The 26,335-nt window shown below is 28.1% G+C and overlaps 3 protein-coding genes and 1 long non-coding RNA gene across 4 annotated transcripts; 2 read left to right on the forward strand and 2 right to left on the reverse strand.

The window, feature by feature from the left end:
- Positions 1 to 7,963: 7,963 nt before the first annotated feature.
- Positions 7,964 to 9,876, forward strand: LOC130509955 (uncharacterized). Its single transcript, XM_057006286.1, has 7 exons — positions 7,964 to 8,110; positions 8,174 to 8,441; positions 8,743 to 8,827; positions 8,916 to 9,045; positions 9,138 to 9,260; positions 9,313 to 9,337; positions 9,587 to 9,876. Exons 1-7 carry the CDS (start codon positions 7,964 to 7,966, stop codon positions 9,874 to 9,876), a joined length of 1,068 nt encoding a protein of 355 aa, XP_056862266.1.
- Positions 9,877 to 12,284: 2,408 nt separating this feature from the next.
- On the forward strand, positions 12,285 to 12,692 carry LOC108833522 (uncharacterized). Its single transcript, XM_018606933.1, has one exon. It carries the CDS (start codon positions 12,285 to 12,287, stop codon positions 12,690 to 12,692), a length of 408 nt encoding a protein of 135 aa, XP_018462435.1.
- Positions 12,693 to 16,764: 4,072 nt separating this feature from the next.
- On the reverse strand, positions 16,765 to 17,362 carry LOC130494613 (uncharacterized). Its single transcript, XR_008943547.1, has 2 exons — positions 17,256 to 17,362; positions 16,765 to 17,182 (listed from the first exon to the last, which is right to left on the reverse strand). It is a non-coding gene; the product is annotated as an uncharacterized LOC130494613 (long non-coding RNA).
- Positions 17,363 to 17,390: 28 nt separating this feature from the next.
- LOC108833521 (uncharacterized) lies at positions 17,391 to 18,646 on the reverse strand. Its single transcript, XM_057006287.1, has 4 exons — positions 18,499 to 18,646; positions 18,208 to 18,421; positions 17,853 to 18,145; positions 17,391 to 17,682 (listed from the first exon to the last, which is right to left on the reverse strand). The coding sequence occupies exons 1-4, from the start codon at positions 18,644 to 18,646 to the stop codon at positions 17,576 to 17,578; spliced, it is 762 nt and encodes a 253-aa protein (XP_056862267.1). The 3' UTR covers positions 17,391 to 17,575.
- Between the last annotated feature and the right edge of the window lie 7,689 nt (positions 18,647 to 26,335).

Consider the following 26,335-nt stretch of genomic DNA (forward strand, 5'->3'; position numbering starts at 1 on the left):
CAAATTTTGTTACAATTAAAATAAAATAAAATTTATAACTAAAATTTGATTTTTGTCACTAATATTTTAAATGAATTACTGAAATTTCATATTTTACTAATAACATATTTTTAAATAGTATATGAACTAAAGGTTATTATATACTATTATATTTTTGTATATAAACATTTTAAGCAATATATTGCTAATAGTTTCAAAATAAATAAAAAGATAATGTATGGCTGTAAATATAAAATTTAACTTATGTTAATACATTTATTTTAATATAAAAGTATTATATAGTTTTCGAAGTTTAATCCATTATAATGATGATCAATAATTTATTTAAGTTAAAAAATAAAATAATTTTTTTTGTTAATTTACCTATTTAATATATTTTTAATATTTAATTCATATAGCACTTCTATTTTTATATAATACGGAATATATCATAGAATCTATAAAAAGTTAGTATAAAGAATTTTTTATTTTCTTTTTTTATAATAAGTTTTAGTTAAATTTACTTATAATAATATTATATTACTAATTTCGAAATATATTTATGTGTTATTTATAAAAAAATATTTAAATTTTAAACTAAGATTTTGTTAGATTTTTTCTCAACAGATTTTATTATAATTAAAAAATCAAATTTATAGTTGGTTTATTGTTAATATATTTATAGTTGGTTTATTGTTAATACAAATAATCAAATATGTCATATTGACTAATTCTTTAAGTGGTCCTACTATGACTTGTTAATAGTAGATAAAAATAGAACCCTAAATTAATAGATTAGATATTTTTGGCTCATCGCGCGAGTTTCTATTTTGGCTGTGTTCTTGAAATATATATTTTTTGTTCAAGTTGCTGTATTTTTCTATGTCTATTACCACGAATCTAAGCTTTAGGATTTGGTTGATAGAAAGGAGGACACTGTAAACTTGAACAACCTCACGTATCATAACTCATAAGTGAAGGGAATCTGAAGTTATGTCAACAGTGTTTTTAAACCCGACCGTACCGATAGACGGACCGGGTTGAACCATGAATAGGACAACAAACTTAGTTAGGTTAATATCAAAATTCAACTAAAGTTGAACCAATTAAACTCCATATTGAACCATCAAAAACCTTAGAACCGGTAATCCATTGAACCGGCTAAACCCCGGTTCGTATATAAACCAAAATTTTGTTAATAAAATAGTTATTTAAAAAAGGTAAAAACGTTTTATGAAAGATTAATAAAATATTGTCTCTTGTTTTTTTCTTTTAGCGTCTCTGCAACTCACAAATCATAAGATTTATAAATTTTAATTTTTATGTCAATATATGGTTTTTATCTACTTCTCTTTTTGTTTCTTTTAAATTTTATTTCATGATCGCTTATGCTAAAAATTTTAATAATTTTATATATTTATTTTTTTGAAACTTTTATAATTTGTGAAAGAACAAAACACCTGTTTTATTTCAGAATATAATTTTTAATTAATGTATATAATTTTTAAAAATATGATGAAGATTTAGATTGATAAAAATTAGGGAATAAAATTTACATGTGCTTTTCGTACTGATTTTATATTTGAATTGTTAAATTATTTTATTACTTTTTATATTTTAGTTCTTTTTTAAGTTTTAGTAATATTATGGCTATTAATATATTTTTGTAAGAATATGTAAAGAAAATATTATTTTTGTGAGAATATGTAAAGGAAATCATACGATAAACAACAATTAATAAGATTTTTTTTGTGTGGTGCCACTTAATTCAGAAAATATTATTTCTACTACTACAGAAAATATTTTATATATGTATTTTCTTAATTTAAAAAAAAACAATTACACTTCAATATATATCATCATAATTACACTTCAAATTTTTATACTAAAATTGTTCTTCTTGACCCAATCTTTTTATACCTTTGAAAAAAATCTTATATAAAAATTTGATAGTCTATAACAAATTTTGACGATTGGTCAAGACTAAAGAGAAATGGTAATAGTACACTTCTAAATTCTATTACAAAATTCATTGTTCGTGTTATAATTTTCTCATTTTCATTGAATGTTCTTTGAATCAAAAAGAAAGGCACATAAAATTCCCATCCTCCCTGTTTCAGTGACATGCTTGTAGGAAAACTAACATGCTTGTCTAGGCTACTAAAGTAATACCACTTTTATAATCATGGAGTTGTTCTCCAATTTGTTTCTATCTTGTCCTCCATCTAATGGTTGTAAAGTATTCTTCGGTTAATAATTTAAGAACGTCAAAACGTATTTAACGTTTTGAAATTGTATTAGATCATAAATCTAACGATGAACCTTGAGATTCATGATTTAAATGTTACAAATAGAAATCTGTTAGCCTACAACAAAAATGATTAATTTGTTGGTATCTTTTAGACCTTTCTTGTCTATCATTTCCAATTTGATATAGTATGAGAGGGAATAGCATTAATGGTAAAACTTAGGAGAGAAAACAAAGATCCTAACAAAACAGTTCAAATGAAGTAGCATACTTTTCATTGCCCGCTTCTTGGCTCATGCATGGAGCTCAAATCAACTTCATTACCCAGATAAGAAAAATAATAAAAATATTCAACATTACCCTTTTATATATACTCTTCTGTCTAAGGAAAGGGTATCTCGAACTCATTATATGTAAATGAATGAACTGTAATCTCGGTTTCAGAGGTTAGCCTGTTCAAGTCAAGATGAGAATCATATCACTAAAAAGGTTATATCAAACACAATTTGTTAGTCTTACTGAAATGTTTTAAGGAATAAAGTGACATACTTTCGATAAGCACACTGCACAAGTGTGTTCTGTAGCTCTATTGTTGATGAAGCTTCTCAGTTGTAGACACTCTATCAAAGTCCACAGCTTCAAATATAAACATGTTATTCTCAAGCATTTGTTTCCCCACAGCAGTAGCTATCCTACACTTTAGTCTTTTGCCTAAATCTCCCAAGCTCTTCTGCAAGATGAGAACTGTCCTAGTTAGCTATGATTATATCCGTTCAACAAATGGTAAACTTCGAAGTGAGATACGAATCCGGAACTTGGGTTTAAAAGGTTAGATTGCATGAAGGGAACGGAGACAGTAAATATCACCAGGTCTCTGTGAAAAGTAACATACATATATTTCTAGATATATATGGAAAATGTAAAATAACAAGAGATGAGTAGAGACAATTGGTTACACAAAGACAAACCTGAAATTTTCTGCTTTAAGAATAGGGTTCTCCACATCTGCGTTAGGGTCTCCGATACACTTGTCCACCTTCTTGAGATCAATGTCTGCATGCACATAACAGAAAGAGAATCTAGAATTAGCCATTACAAGCTGATAGTTAAAATCACAGGAGCAAAGACCATAGGGTCATGACAGTACTTAAAGAAACGGACAGATGTGTGGATATTTAAAGACAAAGACAATAATTTTGCTTTATCATCTTAAAGAGAAATGCAGCGGAGGAATATGTTTCCAATCCTCTGTTTTGTCCCCATAAGCTTTTCTATTGATTCTATTTCAGAACAAATATGTACTGTAAGTTGGTATTTCAGGCTCAACGGTACTTACGACGCAAATCGCCATCTTATCCTCTCTCCTCTTCCTTCCAAGGTCACGGCTCAAGAGGGTTTCTTCTTCAACCGTTCTAGCGGACAAGAGACACACCGTATTGTCTAGCGGTTCTCCGGAGTCGAGGCCGTTGTCTAGAGGACGCTCATAAATCACCCCATCATCTCCGGAGAACCGATGGTTCGGAACCGAATCGTTGGGTTCGTGGGCCGATTCGGTGTCTGAGATGAAGGACGATGATGACGACTCGTCGATGTTGTTGTTGTTGTCTTTGTTTCAGCCCGGAGAACCGATGGTTCGGATCGGAATCGTTGGGTTCGTGGGCCGGTTCGGTGTCTGAGACGGAGGAGGATGATGACGACTCGCCGAAGTTGTTGTTGTCGTCGTTGATTGATTCCGGTAGAGTCTTCGCCATTGATGAGTCTCGGATGGAAGAGATAAGAAACCGACGTGGAAGAGAGCATATGTACGTGGATATAATGAAATGAACTGATTGGTTTTTCAACTTTTTTCATTTAATGACATGTCACTCCCATAGACTTCTAAAAATCCTAGGTGTCATGCAACGGGGAGAAACTTGTGCTATTAGTGTGTTGATTCTAACTACATTCTACCTTTCCCTCAACGGTTTTCTTTTTTACTTCTGTTTGTTTTTCTTGGAACCTTTTCAAAGGCATATTTTAATAGTGCGTGGCTTTGTAACGAAAGTGAGCTGGGTATTCCAAGAGTCCTTTTCGGTCTGGTTCTGTTATTTATGTGGTGTTCAGATTTACAAATTTCCGGTTCATTTATTATATTGATTGCGGAAGTCAACTGTAACACATTTACAAGTTAGATCAGTCAACTTAGGTAGATTATTGTTTGAGCTTCATATCCAATTGGAGTAAAACAACAAAATATATAGTGAATATCATTGATAAGCATTACAATTAGACTAAGAATGATAAAAACGGTTCAAACACTGCAAATTATACTGATCAAGTAGGATAAATAGAGATCAAATATTTTATTAGAGTTTTGAATGATAAAATCAGTTCATATAAAGTGATTAGTCATGTTTGTTTCATAGTAGTTGCGTCCAGCGGCAAGAAAATGCAATGTGACGGCGACAAATAAAAAAATATCAAAACCCAAATTAGTCGCTATTATATTGCCAGAGACATAAAAACTAAGCGCTGATGTCGCTGATTTATTATGCGTCCATTTTTTTAGCTATAAGTTGCTGTAAAAACTATAAAATCAAGTTAATACTTCTTCACTGGTGATTTGTGTTGTAGTTGTCATTAAAAGTTTAATTTTCTGACGTTACCGCGATGAAGAAACGAAAAGAACTAATATATATATTTAAATAATAAAATTTACAATAAAAAATGAAAACACATATTATATAAATACAACAATAGTTATTGTACAAAATCCGGTGTTACTATAATTTTAAAATCAAAGTATGAAAACATTAGAAACTAACGAAATACATATATTTTCATTAATATATCTACTCTATTAAAATAGAGTTCTAAAAATTATCTACCATAAAAGTTTTCATTTAAGTTTTGGCCTATTTAGAGTTTGTTAGGCTGTAACATGATTTATGGACCATATCAAATCTAATCTATTAATTTATAATCCTATTTGAATTCTACCATGCCATGTTTTAAATTTGGACTTATTGAAATGTTGCATAATAAAATCTAAGACCAACAGAATCGTGTGCAACTAACCTACAAATCATTTTAATTAAATCTTTCCTATATAAATGCTTATCCATTTTAATATATTCAAATTGATTACGATGTATTTGTCAATTAATGGTATACAAAAGTTTTGAAAGAAGATATGATAGAGTTGAACGATCATCAATAGTATATATAAACTGAAATACAATATTTGTAAACCTTATAAGTATCGATATATTCAATATTTGTAATTTGTAAATCGTAAAACGTGTTATAAAATGGTATAATGTACAATACAACATTCTATTCTAATAGTATAGATGGTTCACAAACCGTAAACATTATTATTTTTTAAAGACTTTAACACGCAAAATATTCTTAATTTTTTCAAAATTATATTGGTATGCTCTGATCATAATTATTGAATATACAATTATTTTTATCACATAAAGATACAGAATTAGCCGATATTTTCTCATTTGATATATAACGTTGAGATATACAATTTTCCTAAACATATTTGAAATACAAAATACATTCAATAACCAAAAAATAAAAATAAAAAACAAAATGTAACAAAAGGTATAGCTATCTATACCAGAATCAAAACCAAAAATTCCATATCCTATTTAGTAAACATGCTAGATCTGAACTCCAAGTTTTTGTCGGATTTCTAATATTTTTATTTGAATCAAATCTAAAAGCCTAAATAACAAAATCCAAACAAAATTCAAATTCTTAAAAACCGAATTTTTTACTATATTTTTTGAACCGGAAACCAAATCAATCATATTAGAGCAATATTAAAAAATATATATTAGGGTTTACAATAACTAAAACCAATAAGTAAATTAAATATACAATTTTTTTTTAAAACCTAAATGATAAAATTAGCTTGGATTATGTTTAAAAATCTCGAATTTTAAAGGACATGCAAAAATCTAATTTAAAATATCAAAATATTTAATATTTCAAAATTATATTAGTATATTTTAATAATATACAGCTAACTTTTATGAAATAGATGTACAAAATTATCATATATTTTCTGCATTAGTATATAACTTGATATACTCCGATGTCTAAACATATTTAATAAAGATATTTAATAACAGAAAATAAAAATAGAAAATCTAACAAAAAATATAGCTACTTAAATCATTCATAATCAGGACTGAAAAATTCAATATCCCTACTCAGATCCACATGCTCGAATTGAACTCAAAATTTTATCAGGTCTCTAATATTTCTATTCGACGAAAAAGAACATTTATATTCAAACCAACTAAAATAATAAAACCCATATCAAACTCAAATTCATAAATAACCGGATTATTACTATATTTTTGAATTGGAAACCAAAATCTATAACGAAATCGGAACTACACCAAAAACTAAAATATACAATCTGGACGAGAACCGAAACTTTATAAAATATCACTAAATCATAAAATTTAAATTTAAAAATATAAATATAAATATTTCCGCGCATCCGCGCGGGTTAGAATCTAATATTCTATTAAAAGAGGAATATTTTGAAAAAAAAATCTACCTATACAAGATTATTGCACCTATTCATTTAAGTAACAACTATTTGGTCTTACCATGGTATTAACCCAATAACTTAATATAAACCTATACATAACTAACGATACTTATTACGCCAGATTTAAATCACTGATATACCAAGACTATATTTGACAGACCTAAATATATTATACACGATAATATAGCACACAAAACATGTCATACACAATACACTATATAGCTTATACATTGACTCAAGCCATACATTCTAATCAGTATTCTATACGATAATCATATTACAAGTATTCTTCTCTTCCACCAAAACGCCAGATGTCAATATTCTCATTCATATGAGTTGGGTCATGTGAAGAGCAGATCATACCCTATTCTTGACCTGTCAAAATGATTCAGAACAAAACCTTATATATAGGCAGAACAAGTTCTCGAGCTGCCAAAATCATTCATAGTAGAACACATTCATTTTGAATCAAACTAATCTGGAAAAATACTCAAAAAATATGCCAGAATATTAGCTCTTAAATCGATATATTGATAATAACTATATTTTCGTAATTATTTCAGATGAATAGCAAATTTTGGCAGAGTATGGTTCTTCGTTCATCCTTAATCTGACAAGTCTCTTCTTTATTACTTCATTCTCATCTATCAAAGTTCAAGTATCTGTTTACGAAATCGTGACAAAATTTGAACAAATGTATTCAGTTATATTGATAATATTGATAATATCCACATTTTGTTAATTAATTAAACCAATATTATTAGAATATATAAAATATATATTATCTATACAATTTAAGTTCATTAAAACTTCAATATCTAACCTACTTTAACTGAATAGATTTTCCAAGCAATATGTTATATACAATATTATATACATAAAATATTAAATCTTTGAATACTTGATATACATGTTTAGTATTAACTACAATACGTGATCAATGTGTTTGAAAACATTTTTTGTTACCTATTTTAACGTGATTTGTAAATCTTATTAATTCATATAAATCAAGTATTCAAAAAAATTCCTTATTACTCCAACTAGAAAATCCTACCAAATCTTCTTAATATTCAACCCTACATATGCGTACCCTATAACCACTGCGACGCTTCGTATTATAAATACAACTCGTGTTAATCCCTAAATTCATCAAACATATCACATCATGATACATAAAAATGGCAAACAATATGCAACTATCTTTCTTGAACGAAATCAAACCGCACAAAACTGCTTGGCGCATTCAAGTGAAAATCCTCCATTCATGGAGATTCTTTATGAAAGGTGTTGGTGAATCTATGGAACTCATCCTAAGTGATGCACATGTAAGTTATCTATGTTTCTGAAGTTTATATGTTTTGAAACAAACTAACCGTATTTTATTATAGGGAACAAAAATCCATGCCTCATGTAAGAAGATCTATATGGCTGAATTGGCTAAGCATGTTCGTGTTGGAGCGTGGAGAAACATTGATCATTTCTGTGTTTCTGGTGCTGGGAATGGTTCATACCGATCAACTGGTCACAAGTATCGCTTATTTTTTACTCACAGCACTAAAATAACGGACTCTACCCACCGTGATGAAAACATGTTTCTTAATATTGTTGATTTCGATTCAATACAAAGTGGTTTGCTTGATTCGAACTTGTTGATTGGTAAGTTTATGAATACTGTATTTTTATATACTAATAATATGTTTGTATAATTTAATATCTAATAGTATAGTATATATATTTTTCAGTGGTCAAAGATTAGCTTGCTGCCTATGGGGAAAATTTGCAGAGAATATTCACTCGGTTAGTCAAGAAACAGATGGCATGGAATTATGCCTTCTAAGATTCGCTAAGATTGGGCAATACAGAGATATATATTTTGCATTGTATATAAGTAATATATTTTACCTGATTGAGATATAAATCAACATGGTTGTTAACTCTGAATGTTATTCTTAACTAGGAGAAGTCCAGATCTCCAATGCTTTCGATAAAAGTCAGCTCTTTATCAATCCTGAAATACCAGAAGCAGATGAGTTTAAACAAAGGTTTATATACATATCAATAAAAAAATTATGTTATCTCTCTAATTAGCAACTTTTTAATTTTCTAACAAAATCCATATTTTGATGGCAGAGAGTGTGATGATTCCCTAGCTTTAGCAATATCAGAATCAGAGGACAACAAGCTTATGTTGCAGATGAAACGTGATAAATTGATGCAGTTTCCACAAAAAAACATTCGTGAGTTGTTTGAATCTACCAAGGTTTAATTTTACAAAAAAATTAATTCTTTGATATTCAGAAAACTGTATTGTCGTGCTTATTTACAATCTTTATATGTCTATGGTCTTTGCAGGATGAAAAGCTATGCAGAATTGTTGTCACAATCTATGCCATTGACACTGATTGGGGATGGTATTATTTTGGGTGTCTAGAATGCAACAAGAAGGTGTTTCCCCATTCAAAAACCGTCAAGAAGGTCTATAGAAAGGATGTTGTTACACATATTTGGTATTGTGAAACATGTAAAGTTAAAGTTAGCTCTGTCTCCCCAAGGTAATACTTACACATGATCATAATATTTGGTATTGGCTGTTTCTAACCTAATTGTTTCCTACAATTCAAAATTCATTTGCTGGTCAAAGATGATTCGGAACACTGGTTTACTAGAATTCCCAGCCCGAGTAAATAAAATGTCATGGCAAGGAAGAAGGAACAAAGTAATGGTTAAATGCCGATTAGATCGAGCACTAGCAAATGAAGACTGGCATACACTTTTTCCCTGCTCTTACACCGAATACTTAGGGATGGTGGGTTCTGATCATAGGCCAATTGTGGCCTACCTCGAGGACAAAATCCAAAAGCGAAGGGGACAATTTCGTTTTGATAAAAGATGGATCGGTAAGGATGGGTTGATGGAATCCATAGAGAAGGGTTGGGGAAATTTGATAGGAGGAGATTCAAGAGGAACATCGAAAGACTTTGTTTCCAAAATCATTAATTGCAGGCATGATATTTCTACGTGGCGTAAGAATAATCCTCCTTATGGAAATGGAAAAATTAGTGAGCTTCAGAAGGCTCTAGAAGAAGTATAAACAGATAATAATAGAACTCAGGAGGATATTCTGGATATCTCAAGAAAGCTACAGGAGGCATACAAAGATCAAGAGGAATAATGGTATCAAAAAAGTCGAAATTTGTGGAATACAACAGGGGATCTCAATACCAACTTCTATCATGGGCTGACAAAACAAGGTCGAGCTCGAAATAGAATTGTAGGACTTTATGATGAAAATGGGAATTGGATAGTAAAGGATCAAGGATTGGAAAAGGTTGCAATGGACTATTTTGAGGATTTATTTCAGACCAAGTCTCCATCGCAAGCTAATGGCTTTTTAGAAGAAATAGAACCTAGCATTACTCACCAAATTAATCAGAGGTTACTCAGATTAGCAACTGAGGAAGAGGTTCGTCAGGTTCTATTTATGATGCATCCAGAGAAAGCTCCTGGGCCGGATGGGATGACGGCTTTGTTTTTTCAACACTCATGGCATGTAGTCAAGAAGGAGTTATTGGAGTTGGTTATTAATTTTATTACTTCAGGAACTTTGGATAAAAGGTTGAACATCACCAACATATGTTTAATTCCCAAAACGGAGAGGCCTACAAGAATGAAAGAGCTAAGACCCATAAGTCTATGCAATGTAGGGTACAATATTATTTCTAAGGTCTTATGCCAGAGATTAAAAACTTATCTACCATCACTTGTCTCCCAAACGCAGTCGGCATTTGTGGCTGGAAGATTGATATCGGATAATATACTTATTGCTCAAGAAATGTTTCATGGGTTGAGGACTAACAAATCATGCCAGATAAAATTCATGGCTATTAAAACGGATATGAGCAAGACTTATGACAGAGTGGAGTGGACCTTTATTCAAGCGATTCTTGCAAAGATGGGTTTCGACCAGCACTGGATAAAGCTTATGATGGAATGTATTTCCTCGATACAATATAGGATTCTGTTGAATGGATGCCCAAAGGGACATATAGTCCCTCAGAGAGGCCTTCGCCAAGGGGATCCGTTATCTCCTTATCTATTTATTATCTGTACAGAAGCTTTGGTGGCAAACATTAGGAAAGCCGAACGAGAAAAACAATTAACAGGCATCAAGGTTGCAAGGGCCTGCCCTGCTATCTCCCATCTGCTATTCGCAGATGATAGCTTTTTCTTCTGCAAGGCACAAAGAGAGGAGTGCCAGACAATCCTTAGAATTCTAAAAGAATACGAGGATGCATTAGGACAACAAATTAATTTTGAGAAGTCTTCAATTCAATTTGGGCACAAAATCGATGAACCGGCCAGACAGAAATTAAGGGATATATTAGGGATACAAAATCAAGGTGGAATGGGGTTTTATCTAGGAATTCCGGAAGCTCTAGGAGGATCCAAAGTGCAGGTCTTCGGTTTTGTCCAAGAGAGATTAGATAATAGGGTCAATGGATGGACTTTTAAATTCTTTTCCAAGGGAGGAAAAGAAGTGATTATTAAATCGGTGGTGGCGGCCTTACCTAACCATGTAATAAAGAAGCTCACGAGTCCAGTGGCACGTTTCTGGTGGAGCCCAGGAGGATCAACTAGGGGGATGCATTGGCAATAATGGGACAAAGTATGCCGAAATAAGGAAGATGGAGGATTAGGTAATACTGCTATGCTTGGAAAACAATTTTGGAGATTAATAGAGAAACCTCACACTCTATTCTCCCGGGTCTTCAAAGGTCGGTATTTAAGAATGCATCACCTTTGGAGCCAATTTGATCGTACTCGTCGTTCTATGGATGGCGAAGTATCGTTTCTTCTAGATCTCTGGTTAGCAAAGGACTAATCAAAAGGGTGGGATCAGGTTCATCCATTTCAGTATCAAATGATCCATGGCTCCCATCTATTCGCCCGAGACCAGCAAATAAAAATCAACACAATGCTTTCCCGGACCTTACGGTGGCATCACTCATCAATGAAAATTCGAGGACATGGAATATTCAAACAATCCAAAGTCTGGTAGACCCTGAGGATGTGAACATTATTCTAAGTATTTCTCTCAGTAAATTTCAAACAGTGGATAGGGACGGATGACACTTCACAAATAATGGGAAATACACAGTTAAATCGGCTTATCAAATCAAAAGAGTGTATCCGGATAGAGTAGGAACAGCAGCAGAATTCGGCCCATCAACAGACCCGTTGAAGGCGTTCTGCTGGAAAGTAGGATGCTCGCCAAAGATGAAACATTTTTTGTGGCAATTGATTTCAGGTTGTATAGCGGTAACAAAAAATTTGCAGGCAAGAGGAATTCAGGGGGATGCTACGTGCACTAGATGTGGAGATCATGAAGAATCTATTAATCATGTCTTCTTTGAATGCCCACCGGCGATCCAAGTCTGGGCATTATCTAGGATTCCATCGAGTCCGGATCTTTTCCCTAATAAATCTTTATTTGTAAATATGGATTACCTATTCTGGCGGCTCCCTCAGGTAGTAGAAGATCATCACTATGCGTGGATTCTATGGTATATTTGGAAGGCAAGGAATAATAAAGTTTTCAGTAATTTGGATGTAGATCCTCGAGATACTCTTCAATTGGCTGAAACAGAATCACGGCTCTGGCTTGACGCACAAATTTCATCTGATCAGAGATCAGATCAAGTTCGACCAGACATTAATTCTCCACTCCCAGTCATTCCAGGCAGATGGTGCTTCTTGGATGGATCATGGAAAGATAAAGAAGTTTTCTCGGGACAAGGATGGTATAGCACTTTGGAAGGTTTTGATGGATTAATGGGAGCGAGAAACACAAGATCGAGCCAGTCACCTCTTCACTCAGAGATTGAGGCTCTTGTGTGGGCAATGTAATGTATGCAGAATTTCCGACAATATAATGTTACTTTTGCAACGGATTGTTCTCAATTGGTGAAGATGGTTTCTGAACCAGAAGAATGGCTAGCCTTTGCAAGTTATCTAGAAGACATTAGGAGTCTAAAGAGAAGTTTCACATCATCAGAGGTTATCTATGTACAACGACAACATAATAAAAAGGCGGACAGTCTAGCACGCATTGCAAGAAAATTGTTCACATGGATGTGATCCCTCCAACATGGTTTACAGAGTCTATATGAGTCTGTAATGTGGCCGATAAGAAAAAAAACATGTTTTCCAAACAATTATTAGAATAGTTTTTTGATATATTATTTTTCGAAAACAATATACTGTTTATACGATTTAACATTCATTATTAATAAGTAATATATTCTGCTAAAAATTATTTACTATTAAAGACCAAATTTGTTTAGATTTGCTCGTGATACATTTTATTAGATTTACTTTAACTAAATAGATTGTCCATACAATAACTGCTCTGTAAGATCTTAAATACCCAAAATTTAAACAAATGAGAATGCTTGATCTACAAGTATTACTTTTGAATACAATACGTAATAAATTTTTTATGGAAAACAGTTATGGAACCTGCTTTAACTGGATAAATATTATATTATATTAATTATATTTACTTTAACTGAATAGATTGTCGATACAATAACTGCTCTTTAAGATCTTAAATACCCAAAATCTTGATAAGTCTATCCAACCAAACTTGTAGTTGCATCCGGAAATGAAGAAGTATCTTCAAGCTGTATATTAAAACATATGTATGCTTATAGTGAACCATAGATAATAAAAGATCAATACATACTTCATAAAGTGAACCATTCAGTAGATCTGTAGCAGATTGTGGAACAACGCACGCCTATAACAATTGAATCCAGCAACAGATTGTGGAACATATTCATCTCAAAAAAACATGTTAGATCGACTCCGTAGATACAAAAATTTTTATTTTGATAATGTATTTAAAAGCATCCATTACTAATAATGATTCCATACAGATGAATATGTTCATACACCTCATCTAATAAAACTTTATTTAAGAATTTTTTTTTAACGAAACCAAACCCGCACTTTCGAAGCGCGGGTCAATATCTAATACATATTTAAACTACAAACTATATATTAACATAATACATATTATATAAATATAATAATTTACATAAACATAAAATTATATGTTGAAGCTGTGAGTAAATTAAAATGAAAATATGGTATTTATAGAAAAGACTAAATATATTCTAGAACTAATTATTTATAAAAAAAATCATTTAACTTTTGAAATAAATTAATTTACTAAAACAAATTTATTAGAAAAATTATATGTTCTATTTATTTTAAAATGTCATAATATTCAAAATTGAGAAGTTTGATTCGATTTAGCTTAGTTATGATCAAACAACAATAATAATTATAATTTTCAATCTAATATTGTTTGAAATGTTTATTTAATTTCAAGTTAGTCATAACAAAAGAAATTTTTTAAATAAATATACATGATTGCTCTATGCCATTTCAAATATTTATGTATATTATAATTATAGAATCAATAATATCTTTATGGCAAATATTATTTTCTTTCCCATTCAGTCTCACATTTTAAATTATTATTTGGTTTTCAGTTAATATAAATATAAATCATGAAAAATATAATTTGAGATAATATTTATGTAATTAAAAATATTTAAAAAATGATTGCTGACTAGTATTGGCCATCACATAATTAACCATGCAAACTAAACTAATGTATACCTAGCTACAGGAAATATATGTTATGCATGGCAATATCCTTCAACTTAATAATGGTATATAGTTAATATAAAAAGTTTAATTTATTCCTTCAAAAATTTATGTGGATGTCAGAGACAGTTAAAATCTCTCATTTTGTCAACTAAAATATGACGTTAACTTAACTTAAATTAGTTTTCGACCTCGTTTTAAAAGCGTAAGACTATTTTAGTGTATATGAAACTATATAATTATACTAATTTATTTACATTAAATATGAAAGTTATATAAGGTATTATTTAATAAAGTTTATGTAATTCATTTTATTAATTATTTGATATATACTTATTTGATCAATTTTTAATATAAAACATTTGATGTATTTATTGACTCTAACATTTTATTTGTTTGATATAAAATAAATTAAATTAATGAATTATTTTATTTCTATTTTCATAAACTAAAATTGCATTCATTTAAACTTAGTCAAATTTTCATATTAGATTCTTATTCTTAGATAACTTTTTTTATTAAAACTATGAAAATATAAAATTATTAATTATATACGCGAGGATTATATTTGGTTTAAAGACTTCCAATAAGTTTTAAACAAATAAAATGTTATAGTCAATAGATTGACGTCAAATAAGTTTTATAATTAAAAATTTATCAAATAGATTATATCCAAAAACTAATTAAAAAATTAGAGAACATTTATTAAAAGTTCATAGGAAAACAAGTTTAAATTATTTAAAAAAAAACAAATTATGTAATATCTTATATAACTTTCATATTTCATATAAATAAAAATAATATAATTATACACTTAAATAAAAATGTTAAAACACTACATATTAAAAATGTAAAAGTATATTGATTTTGTAAATTAGATTGTGTTAAAAATACTTTTACACTTTTAAAACATGGGATAAAATATAATTTTAGTTAAATTACGGTTGGGTCGGTCATATTTTAATTGATGAAATGAGATATTTAAACGGTCTATCACATGTACATAAGTTTTTGGATTAATGAAATTAAACTCGTAATGTTAACTACATAACATCTTTAAGTTGAGGAATGTTGTCATGCATAACATACACTTATCGTAGTTAGGTATACATTAGTTTAGTTTACATGGTTAGCCATGTGATGGCCAATACTTCATGAAGTAAATAGTCATTTTTTAAAAAATATTAATATTTATTTTATTTTCTAAATATTGATCAAAAATATATTTATAGTAAAAAGTAAATCCCAAACCATTCGGGAACACTTATTCAGACTCGTTTATTGGGTTAATTTATTGACTTGTTGTCATAAAATATGATTAAATACCGTTAAATAGTGTCAGCAATCCTAGTGTTCGGACTCGTTTAACGACCGAACACTAAGTGTTCGGACTCGTTTAACGATATTATCTCGCTGTAGCTGCATACTATTCCGAATTATGGAATAGTATTAAAATTTTATTTATCAATGTTACTATCTAGGATATATACGATCTATATATCCTAGATAGTAACGTTTAACGATCGGAAATTCTTTTTTGAAAAGATGACACGTGGCGTTATTACTAAAAAAAGAAAAACAAATAAAACTTAAATATACAATATAAGAAAATTAAATAATAAATAAATATACAATATAAGCAATAGAGATATTATATTAAACATCTATCTTAATATTGACATATTTATGTGGTGAAATCAAGTTAAATATGGTAAACTTACAAAAGAATTACATATAATTTAATTTAATATATGATATATTTTCGAAATTAACATAAAATATCTTTAAAATATAATAATTAACTTAAAAATGCAAGATATCTAAACAATTAAAACTATATAAATTTAGAACGCATGATTTTTAAAGTTTAGGTTATATGCTATTGAAAATATTCAATAACTAGTGGTTGGCCCGCCCTACGGGCGGGGAGTATTAAATATTATAATATATTTTAATTTTATTAAAAGTTTAGAAATTTAGTTTAAAATGAAATTATAAATATAATATGCTTTTATTTAAAAATTAAATTGTCAATTTTTTTGACTTTTTGGTATCACTACCACTTTTTTGTTAGAAAACACGAAACTATGAAATTAAAAAGTTAAGAAAAATGTAGTGAATGATATTTCTTCTTTTTATTTCTATTTTACTTTGAAATAGTTGAAGAAAATCTTAAAGTAAGAAAAACTAATTTAATTTTTTCAAGAGTATAACTTTAATACAATTACAATAATTGATTTTTTTACAATAATAAATTAGTCCACCTCCAAAATAAATCAACTGAAAATAATGTAATGTGATAAAATTATAAAAATAATATTTTAAAGTAATATATAAATAGTTTCAATAATGTGACAAATAATAATTAATATATGTTAACTTTAACAACAAATGATGTTTTAGACGAGTATATGAACATCTTTTCTTTTAAAACTCTGAATCATACGCGCTGGTGCTCGTCCTGCTGCTATCCATGACCAAGACAAAAGCTAGAACCAGAGCCAAAGGAGTAAACCGAGCCATCCTACGTCACAGCTAGAAGATAGTTCGGTCCCGTTGCAATTTGCACCACAGGGCCAATGTTTTGAAAAAACTCAACCGCTTTGGGTACTGGACTGTCCAAAGTATTGTCATGGCCAAGCTGTCCGTGTGTTTGATCCACATGTAAACACACGCCCTTCCCTTGATAGAAACACAGTGAAGTGCAGCCCCGCAGCAACCTTGCACAGAAGATGAGTTTGTCAATTTTTAGAATATCATGTTGTCTATAGATAGATTGGTATCAGTCTTTACCTGCTTACAAGGAGTTCCCTTCAAAGCCTCAACAAGCTTAGGCCTAAATAGTGGACGGTAGTATCTACGTGACCACGGAAATGCGATTAGTTATCCCCACGTGTTAGTTATCCCCACGTGTGAGAACCTGTGCCAGATTCCAAACAGATTAATGAACATGACAAGCAAAACATAGATTCAATAGGACAGGTTTTTGGTATAAATAGAAGCTACCAATCTCTCCAGATTGCAATACAAAAGAAGAATGGTTCTGAGTGGCTGAGACCTGAGCAACTCGAGCAGAGAACGGAAACTCTGTAGACTTAAATGCTACGCACTGATTAGTTTCTGGGCCATGCGTAGGCACACCAGACAAACTCGTACCGCAAGAATAAACCTTTGAGTTGTTGATTAGCAACGTGTGATAGCTTCCCGTTGTAACTTGCATCTGCATAAAGAATAAGAGAAATGCATTTGTGACTTCTAAACCAAATTAATCACAGCTACACTCCTAAGACTCCCACATGTTCTTCATAGAAGTTCCCTATGCATAAAACTACTTAGTAAATGAAAGTTCACCTATTAAAAAGTAAAGAGAGAAACAAACTGAGATCATACATTGCAGGTTTTCAACCATATCAGAGGATTGCTCAACAGACTGCAAGAACCTCAAAAGCCGCTTCCAGTTCCCCTCACAGTTAGCAAATAGCTCTTTCTGTGTAGTCAAACCTATTCCCACGTAGACAGGCTGCACAGAGCATAGCTGTGACACGGCGTAATCATCTAGTGATCTGAACTTGAAAGGGTACAACAATCCATAGCTCCCTCCAAACACCTTAGAGGTCAACTCGGAGCTGAGTATATCAACCGCGTTAAGCCGGCCAGAGGGTAAATTAGTCCACCAACAACATCTGGCAAAATTAAATTAGCAAACTTTAATAGAAATGTCAATTAAGAAATAGGGAGAATTTGCCTAAAGATAAAAATAATACCTGGGAGTTCTCTGTTGGTGTTTGCCAAAGCCAAAAGCTGCTCCTGATTGCGGAAACGGAAAAACTCAGTCGGAATATCCTTTTCACAGTCAGGGTTTGCTTCGAAAGAAGTTCCATCACCCAATCGGATGGAGACCGGAGAGTCAGAGAGCCTGAATTTTGGCTGGAGTTGATGCTCCCGTGGATTAGCGTTGACTGTGACAAGAAACAGTTACAGGCTCAATAAGAAATAATGAGATTAAAAAATTAAAACAATACTGTGGGGATTACACGTTCATCGAGGAGAAGCAGGTCCACACTCATAAGCTCATTGTTCTTATGAACGTTGCGAGCTTCCCAGAACCTCAGGAGACGCACCTCCGCCATGTTTGAGCAACGGCCAGCTTTCAGGTTGCCGAGAAGAACATAGGAAGACGCCATTTTCGAAGGTTTCGCGGGTGTTTTGCAGATAAGCAAGAATTCTCGACTGTGTGAATCTCCATTTCACCAATAACCCTTATTTATAGGGGAAGCTTCAATCGGTTACACAGGCCGCTCTTATTGAGATTAAATGACAGAGAGGGAAGAGAGGTGGGCGGAGCGTAATGACAGAATTGAAGATGGTATTTAATACTGCTGAAACAAACGTTACAGAATTCAATGGAGAGGAAGAAGAAGGAGGCGACATCGTCGAGAAGATGAGACCGGAAAACGCTTACATAAAACCTATCGGGCCTGCGAATTTTAGCTTGGGCCCAAGATTATCAAACAGCACACCTGTGGCCACGTACAAATCACATGGAAAAAAAAAGAAGACGCGAGAATGGAGAAAAGAGGAAAAGAAGAAGGTGTCTTCACTGGTCGACACGTGTCGAAGTTTGCGCATAGGAGAGAAGAGACGTGGACGCCTGTGGAGACTTCTTGTCAACTTTATTATTACAGATATGATTGAAGACACATCTAATCTATTAAAACAGAAGTACAAATAAGAAATAACCCTAAAACTTATTACTTATTTACATTGAAATGCCACTGAAGTTATTTAATAAACCTAACAATAAACATTTTTTGTCTTTTCTTATTTTATAAATGATTTTTTCCTAAATCGATTAGCTAAAAACAAGGCAACAACAATTAAAAAAAATCTATATTGAATGTTCTTTTTAGTTAGGATCCAAAGTATTGCCTGATATCGTGATGACTTCCCATTTTATCGTTAAAGAATCTACACAGAATATATGATAATTATATTTCATATTTCAGTCAACTAGATACTGCCTACAAATCTATTCCTATATGATCCTAAATTGCTTCCTTTTGATTCATATTTCAATAAACTAGATATTCATTAAAGTATTTACTACTGACTTTTTGCTTTTGATGTTCACCTCGAGTAATGTCGGGCTTTTTAGTCCATTGTTACAACATGTAGCTGCATAATATAAAACTATCACACAATATACTCACAGCTGACAAATATACATGTATGGACACAAATTAATCTTCATAGTTTAATAATTCATTATCCAAAATAAACTAGAGCAACCAACATAATTTAAAGAAATTGAAAACTCTGTCAATAATAATTTGGATAATTAAAAAGCACAACAGCGTTGGTGTTCATATATAATTTATATATGTAAGATTTGCTTATATTATATTCAATATCGATGATATAATAAACAGTTAGATCACATAGAATAAAATTATCCAATGTAATTAATATTTGGACTTATTAACAATTATGTAATATGTCTAAACTTACATGCTTATCTTATACTAACATTTAATACAAACAAAATTTTAAAATAGAACACAAATATCCGTTATGTGGGTCAAGCTTTAGTCTATATATTTAAAATAGAAATACAAAATAAAAATACTCCTTAGTTTTACCACTTATTTACATTAGAATACCACTAAAATATTTATTGAACATATATTTGGATATAATGGGTTTATCATTTAATATATTTTCTTAATTTAAATAATAGATTTCCTTACTCGAATCTTAACCAAAATAAATTTCCAATATATTTCCTAACAGATTTCATATTAATGTATTAATATTTTTAAATATTTTTTAATAATAAATGTTAAAAAAGCACACATCGTTATCAATTTATATAACAGAGAAATAAAATATAAAAAATTTATTCATCATAATTAGTATACTTCTTCATAATATAAGTCCAATTAGTTATAAATATTATATTTTTTATATGATACATTGTGATATAATAGACAATTAAAATCACAAAATATAATTATTTAAAGTAATAAATAAAATTGTTATGTTTTAAAATTTTATATAAAAAGGTATGTAAGACATTTTAATTTTTTTTTTAAAAAATATATAATACCATTAGCACAAAAAATAATTTAAAGTGAAAGTAAATATTTATAAGAAAAACAAATATTTATACGGCCATGGATCAAGCTATAAAAATAAACAATAACAGCGCAATATTATTTTTCTTTAACAAATTTATTTTAATAGAAACTATAGTTAAAATATGTTTATATACTTGTGTATTTATACATTTATTTATTTGTTTTTAAGGAATGCTAAGATTTTTGAATTAAAAAATAATAATGACCCACCCTTATGTTATTTTAGTTAGAAAATTTAAAATTTATATCAGAATATTTTATTAAACTTTTAATTTTAATTTTTATTATAACTCAAAGATTTATTTCAATCTAAATTTATGTTTAAATATTACAAATACATAATTTAGTATAAAATCTAAAAACATAAAATAAATACCCGCCCGGTCGGGGGGTCAAGGTCTAGTAGAATTTTAAAACAACTAATCATATGAGAACTCATTATTTTAGTTTAATATTTTAAAAAATGTCAATATTCCAAAAATTGTTTTTTTTCAAAATAAAATGGAAATCAATATCAAATAAGGAAAGCTAACAAAACTAAAAATTAACTGAATATATTAATAAATTTTCGAAAATTAAAAAAATGCAAAACTTTTCTACAATTATAACGATAAAAATTTAAAACAGGTAATTTCAATTTTGTATTATATGCTATTTAAAATATTCACAAATAATAAATAATATATATAAGTTGATGCCATAAATTACTGAAAATGTCCGTGTATTAGTTTTAATCACCAAAAATATGCCAATCATTTTTCTCAATTTGTTATTTCTAATTATTGTTAATATTACCAAAAATGTTCATTTTAAAATAAAATATAAATCAATATGAAAAGTTAAACTTAAAAAATTAAAAACATTATATATAAGTTACATAATGTTAAACTATTTTTTTGTAAATTAACATAAAAAATAACTAACATGGAGGCTTTTGAAGCTCCAGGAGCGTGCACATCATCGGAATTTTTTTTTCAAAAGATGACATGTGGCCTTATTACTAATAAAAAATAAAAACAAATACAATATACAATATAAAGAAAACTAAATAATAAATAAATATACAATATAAGAAATAGAAATGTTATATTAAACATCTAATATAGATATATTTATGTGGTGAAATCAAGTTGAATATGTTAAACTTACAAAAGTCAAATAATTATATATAATTTAACTTAATATATAATATATTTTCGAAATTAACATAAAATATCTTTAAAATATAATAATTAAATTAAAAATTCAAGATATCTAAACCATTAAAACTATATAAATTTAGAACGCATGATTTTTAAGATTTAGGTTATATGCTACTGAAAATATTAAATAATATGATTGTATACACATAGGATTTTAAAACAACTAATCTTTTTTTTTTTTTTTTTGTAACGGAGGATTTTAAAACAACAAATCATAATATGAAAAATCATTATTTAAGTTTAATAATTTAAAAATGTCAATATTCCAAAAATTTGTTTGTTTCAAAATAAAATGGAAATAAATATCAAAAAAGGAAAGCTAACAAAACTAAAAATTAACTGAATATATAATAAATTTTCGAAAATTAAAAAATGCAAAATTTTTCGACATTATAATGATAAAAATTTAAAACAGGTAATTTTAATTTTTGTATTATATGCTATTTAAAATATTCACAAATAATAAATAATATATAAGTTGATGTCATAAATTATTGAAAATGTCAATGTATTATTTTTAATCACCAAAAATATGCCAATCATTTTTTTCAATTTGTTATTTCTAATTAATGTTAATATTACCAAAAAATGTTCATTTTAAAATAAAATATAAATCAATATGAAAATTTAAACTTAAAAAATTAAAAACATTATATATAAGTTACTTAATGTAATTTTTTTTAAATTAACATAAAATAACTAACAAATATAATTTTAAATAAATATTGAAAGATTTGAAAAAAAATGAAATAGAAATCAATATCAGATAAGGTAGGTTAACAAAAAATAAACGTTATAGAAATTAACTTAATATTTATAATATTATTGAAATTTAACATAAAAATAAAAATCCAGATTTTAAAACAGTTATAACTATATAGATTTAAAACATGTGATTTCAAATTTTAGGTTATATGCAATTGACAATATTCACAAATAATATATATTATATATAAGTTGATGTTATAAATAATTGAGAATGTTCATATATTATTTTGAAATAAATATAACCAATAAGGATAATTTTAAATAAAACTTGGAAAACTTATAAATATGTAAACTCAAAACACATGATTTTAAAGTTTAGGTTATATGATACTGAAAATAACAAATAACATAGTTGATGCATTTTTAAAAATTTATGTTATCTTCTGTGACGAGCCAGACGAGATGAGAGATCACTTATTTTTTGCATGTCCATATACCTTTACACTCTGGCTACAAGTAGTTGGAAATCTCTTTGGGGGTGAGCCTGCCCGGACTGGGATACTACCATTACGATGATGATCAATGGTACATATGATAGACTCACTTTTATTTTGTTGAGACTGGCGCTGCAAGTTACTATCTACTACATTTGGAGGGAAAGAAATGATAGGAGGCACAACAAACCAGCAAACCAGTGGATAAGCTTGGGAGGATCATAGACAAGACGCTAAGGAACCGTGTTACGTCGACCAACTACCACATCAAGCCAAAGCTGAAGGGTTTGATGCAACGTTGGTTTGGGGCTCACATAGCTGACATAGTTTAAAATTTTCAAAATATTTTATATAGAAGTTCAAGAACTAATTATTTTTTGTACATAAAATTCTTTTGCGATGATCAATAAATTAAATATTTCATCAAAAAAAAATTATGTTATATGCTATTGAAATATCCACAAATAGCATATACTATATATAAGTTAACTCTATAAATCATTGAATGTCAACATATTGTTTACTAAATAAACTAAATGTTTGAAAGATAACCGTAAATTGATTAACATATATTAATCTTAAAAAATTAAATAATTTCAAATAAAATAAAATATGAATTGAAAGTACATATGATTTCAAAATTGAAACTATTTAGATAGTTTTCTGATATTTTTATATTTAAAATATCAAATTAAGATATTTGTAAATTCTATATGAACACATAATTTCTCTCAAAATAAAATGACAATATAATAAGTTAAAGACAAAATCCTTCATCAAATATTTAACTTGATATATAACATAAATGTTTTAAATTCCACATAAATTTTTAAGTGACCAAAAATAAAAATAAAACAATTACATATTGTTAAAAAGATTGATAGTAATTTATTTTTTAAGTCTAAAAAAATAATTATAAAAAGCTATTTCAAATTTATTATCTTTAAAAGTTTTTTTATAATTTTTTTAGTGATACAAAAGTAAGATAATTATAAAAGATAAATATTAAATTTTAAGAAAAAATATTAAACAAAAACGAATTATAAAATCCAACAAGTACTATAAATTATTTAATAAAAATCATGAATAAAAAACTAAATATTAAATAAATAATATTCCTTTTTAATGCTTAAACAAAAGAAAATTGGAAAATACTCTTATTATTTTCTTATAATTGACTAACTTTCATTTTTAATATATAATTGTATGATAAGCAATTATGACAAAAGCTACAAATATTTCACATCTATATTTAAGTTAAGTTTCCATATATTGGTTTTACAAAACACAATAGTATTTACGTGAAAAAATATTACATGAGTGTTTTCTTTAAATCTTTTGATAAAATTCAATTTTTATTATCTTTATTACATCTTATGATGCTAACATATGTTTTTTAAAAATTATGAAGCTATTATCGTACATGAGTATGTGTGAATATAATGAATATGTGTTTGTACATATAAGACAAATATATAAGTAATTTAACATAAAAACTAAGTTATATTTATAAAAAAAATTAGACACACTAATTATAAAATACTTAATTTTTATTTTAAAAATTATAAATAAAAAACTATAAAAGTAAATTTATTTTATTATAACTATGTAACTTTAAATATTTAATAATTTTGTGTTAAAAATTATAAACCAAAAATAACTTCAAATACTTCATTTGATATCATTGTGACATGTTTCAATTAAAAATATAGATAATGAATGTGTCAATAAAAATCTGCCATTACTTTTAAATTGTAAAATTATTAGTTATACTGAAAAAAAATTTGAAAATGGCAATTATAATTATTTAAAATTGTGAAAATATTTGTTTATTAATAAAAAATTTGTTTCTTAAAACCTGCTATTACTTTAAAATATAAAAATTATTTCAAACTTCATTTTTGGTACATATATTTTTAATCATTACATATTTAAATACATGTCACAATATTAGAAAAAATACTATCAAATAATATTTTGCAGTTATTTTGGTTAGGATTTTAAAAATAGAAAATTACTATTAAATAATATTACTAATGTTTTACACAAATTTTTTATTTATTAACACAAGTTACATTTTTAAATATATAATTGTCATGTGTCGCTATCATGTTAATTATCAACTTTGAAGAACCAAGCAAATTTTAATAAATAATATTAAACAAAAATAAATTATTTAATAAAAATCATGAATAAAAAGTATCTATTAAATAAATAAACAAAATTCATCTATGTACCATGATTATAAATACAGATTTTAAATTGAACTTATGTATGAAAATATTGTTTTAATTATAAAACAAATCTCACACAATATACGAAAATCAATCATAAATTATTATAAAATGATTATTATTTTATGTTCTTTATTAAATTAAAACATCAAACAAAACCCGTTGCAACTCTTATATAACTAATGGAGCGGAGGAGAAACGAAGACGAAAGTTAAATTTATTTTTATTCCCTTAATACTTTTGTAAAGTTATCATAAATAAACTTGGATTCGGAGAAAATTAACTGATGACAGTGTGTCTTATTATATAAAACTTGGTTTTCAAAATTACTAATTAACATGATTGTGACATGTGTCAATCAATTTTTAAGATTGTGACATGTGTCAAAATATGAACAATTCTTCTTTTTTAAGATTAAAGAGATTAAGAAAAAGGAAAATTCTCATTACGAAAATAATCATTTAAAGTTCTATTTAGATTTAATATTTTTAGCAAAAAGGAAATTAAAAAATTAACATTTAGTTTACATTATATATTGTTAAAATCTTATTATCGTAATTTTAAAAGTTTTTGATTGCGACATGTGTCAATAAATTTTTAAGATTGTGACATGTGTCAAAAATAAGTTACATTTTTTTTAGAATTTAAAAAATGTTAAGAAAATGTACAAAAATAGTCTTTTAAAGTATATTTTAAGATTTAGAAACAAAATTACCAATTTTAGTATTTTACACTATATATTGTTAAAATATTTGATAGTGATTTTCAATTTTTTAATTCTAAACAAGAAATAATTGTATAAAGCTATTTTAAAGTAATTAGTTCTTTGTTAATTTATTTTTTTTTTAAATTGTGACATGTTTAAAAAATTATACAATTCTATTTTGTTTATAATTTAAAAGAGATTTAGAAAAGAAAATTTTCATTACAAAATAGTCTTTTGTAGTTCTTTTTAGGATTTTATAAAAAATACTATTATATAGTTTTTTACAATTACATATTGTTAAAAGATTGATAGTAATTTCTTTTAAAGTCTAAACAAAAATAATAATTATAAAAAGCTATTTCAAAGTAATTATCTTTTAATAGTTTTTTTAG

This window comes from Raphanus sativus, chromosome 3 (genome assembly GCF_000801105.2).
Source record: "Raphanus sativus cultivar WK10039 chromosome 3, ASM80110v3, whole genome shotgun sequence".
Taxonomy (NCBI): domain Eukaryota; kingdom Viridiplantae; phylum Streptophyta; class Magnoliopsida; order Brassicales; family Brassicaceae; genus Raphanus; species Raphanus sativus.

Bases quoted from the DNA above. Each gene is read 5' to 3' on its own strand.
- LOC130509955 (XM_057006286.1), top strand. From the start codon at position 7,964: ATGGCAAACAATATGCAACTATCTTTCTTGAACGAAATCAAACCGCAC. The intron at 8,442-8,742 runs GTAAGTTTATGA...ATTCTTAACTAG, and splicing joins TGATTCGAACTTGTTGATTG to GAGAAGTCCAGATCTCCAAT. The intron at 9,261-9,312 runs GTCTATAGAAAG...AAACATGTAAAG, and splicing joins ATTCAAAAACCGTCAAGAAG to TTAAAGTTAGCTCTGTCTCC.
- LOC108833522 (XM_018606933.1), top strand. From the start codon at position 12,285: ATGGATTACCTATTCTGGCGGCTCCCTCAGGTAGTAGAAGATCATCAC.
- LOC108833521 (XM_057006287.1), bottom strand. From the start codon at position 18,646: ATGGCGTCTTCCTATGTTCTTCTCGGCAACCTGAAAGCTGGCCGTTGC. The intron at 18,146-18,207 runs GCAAATTCTCCC...TAATTTTGCCAG, and splicing joins GGTATTATTTTTATCTTTAG to ATGTTGTTGGTGGACTAATT. The intron at 17,683-17,852 runs GTATGATCTCAG...TTCTTTATGCAG, and splicing joins TATGGTTGAAAACCTGCAAT to ATGCAAGTTACAACGGGAAG.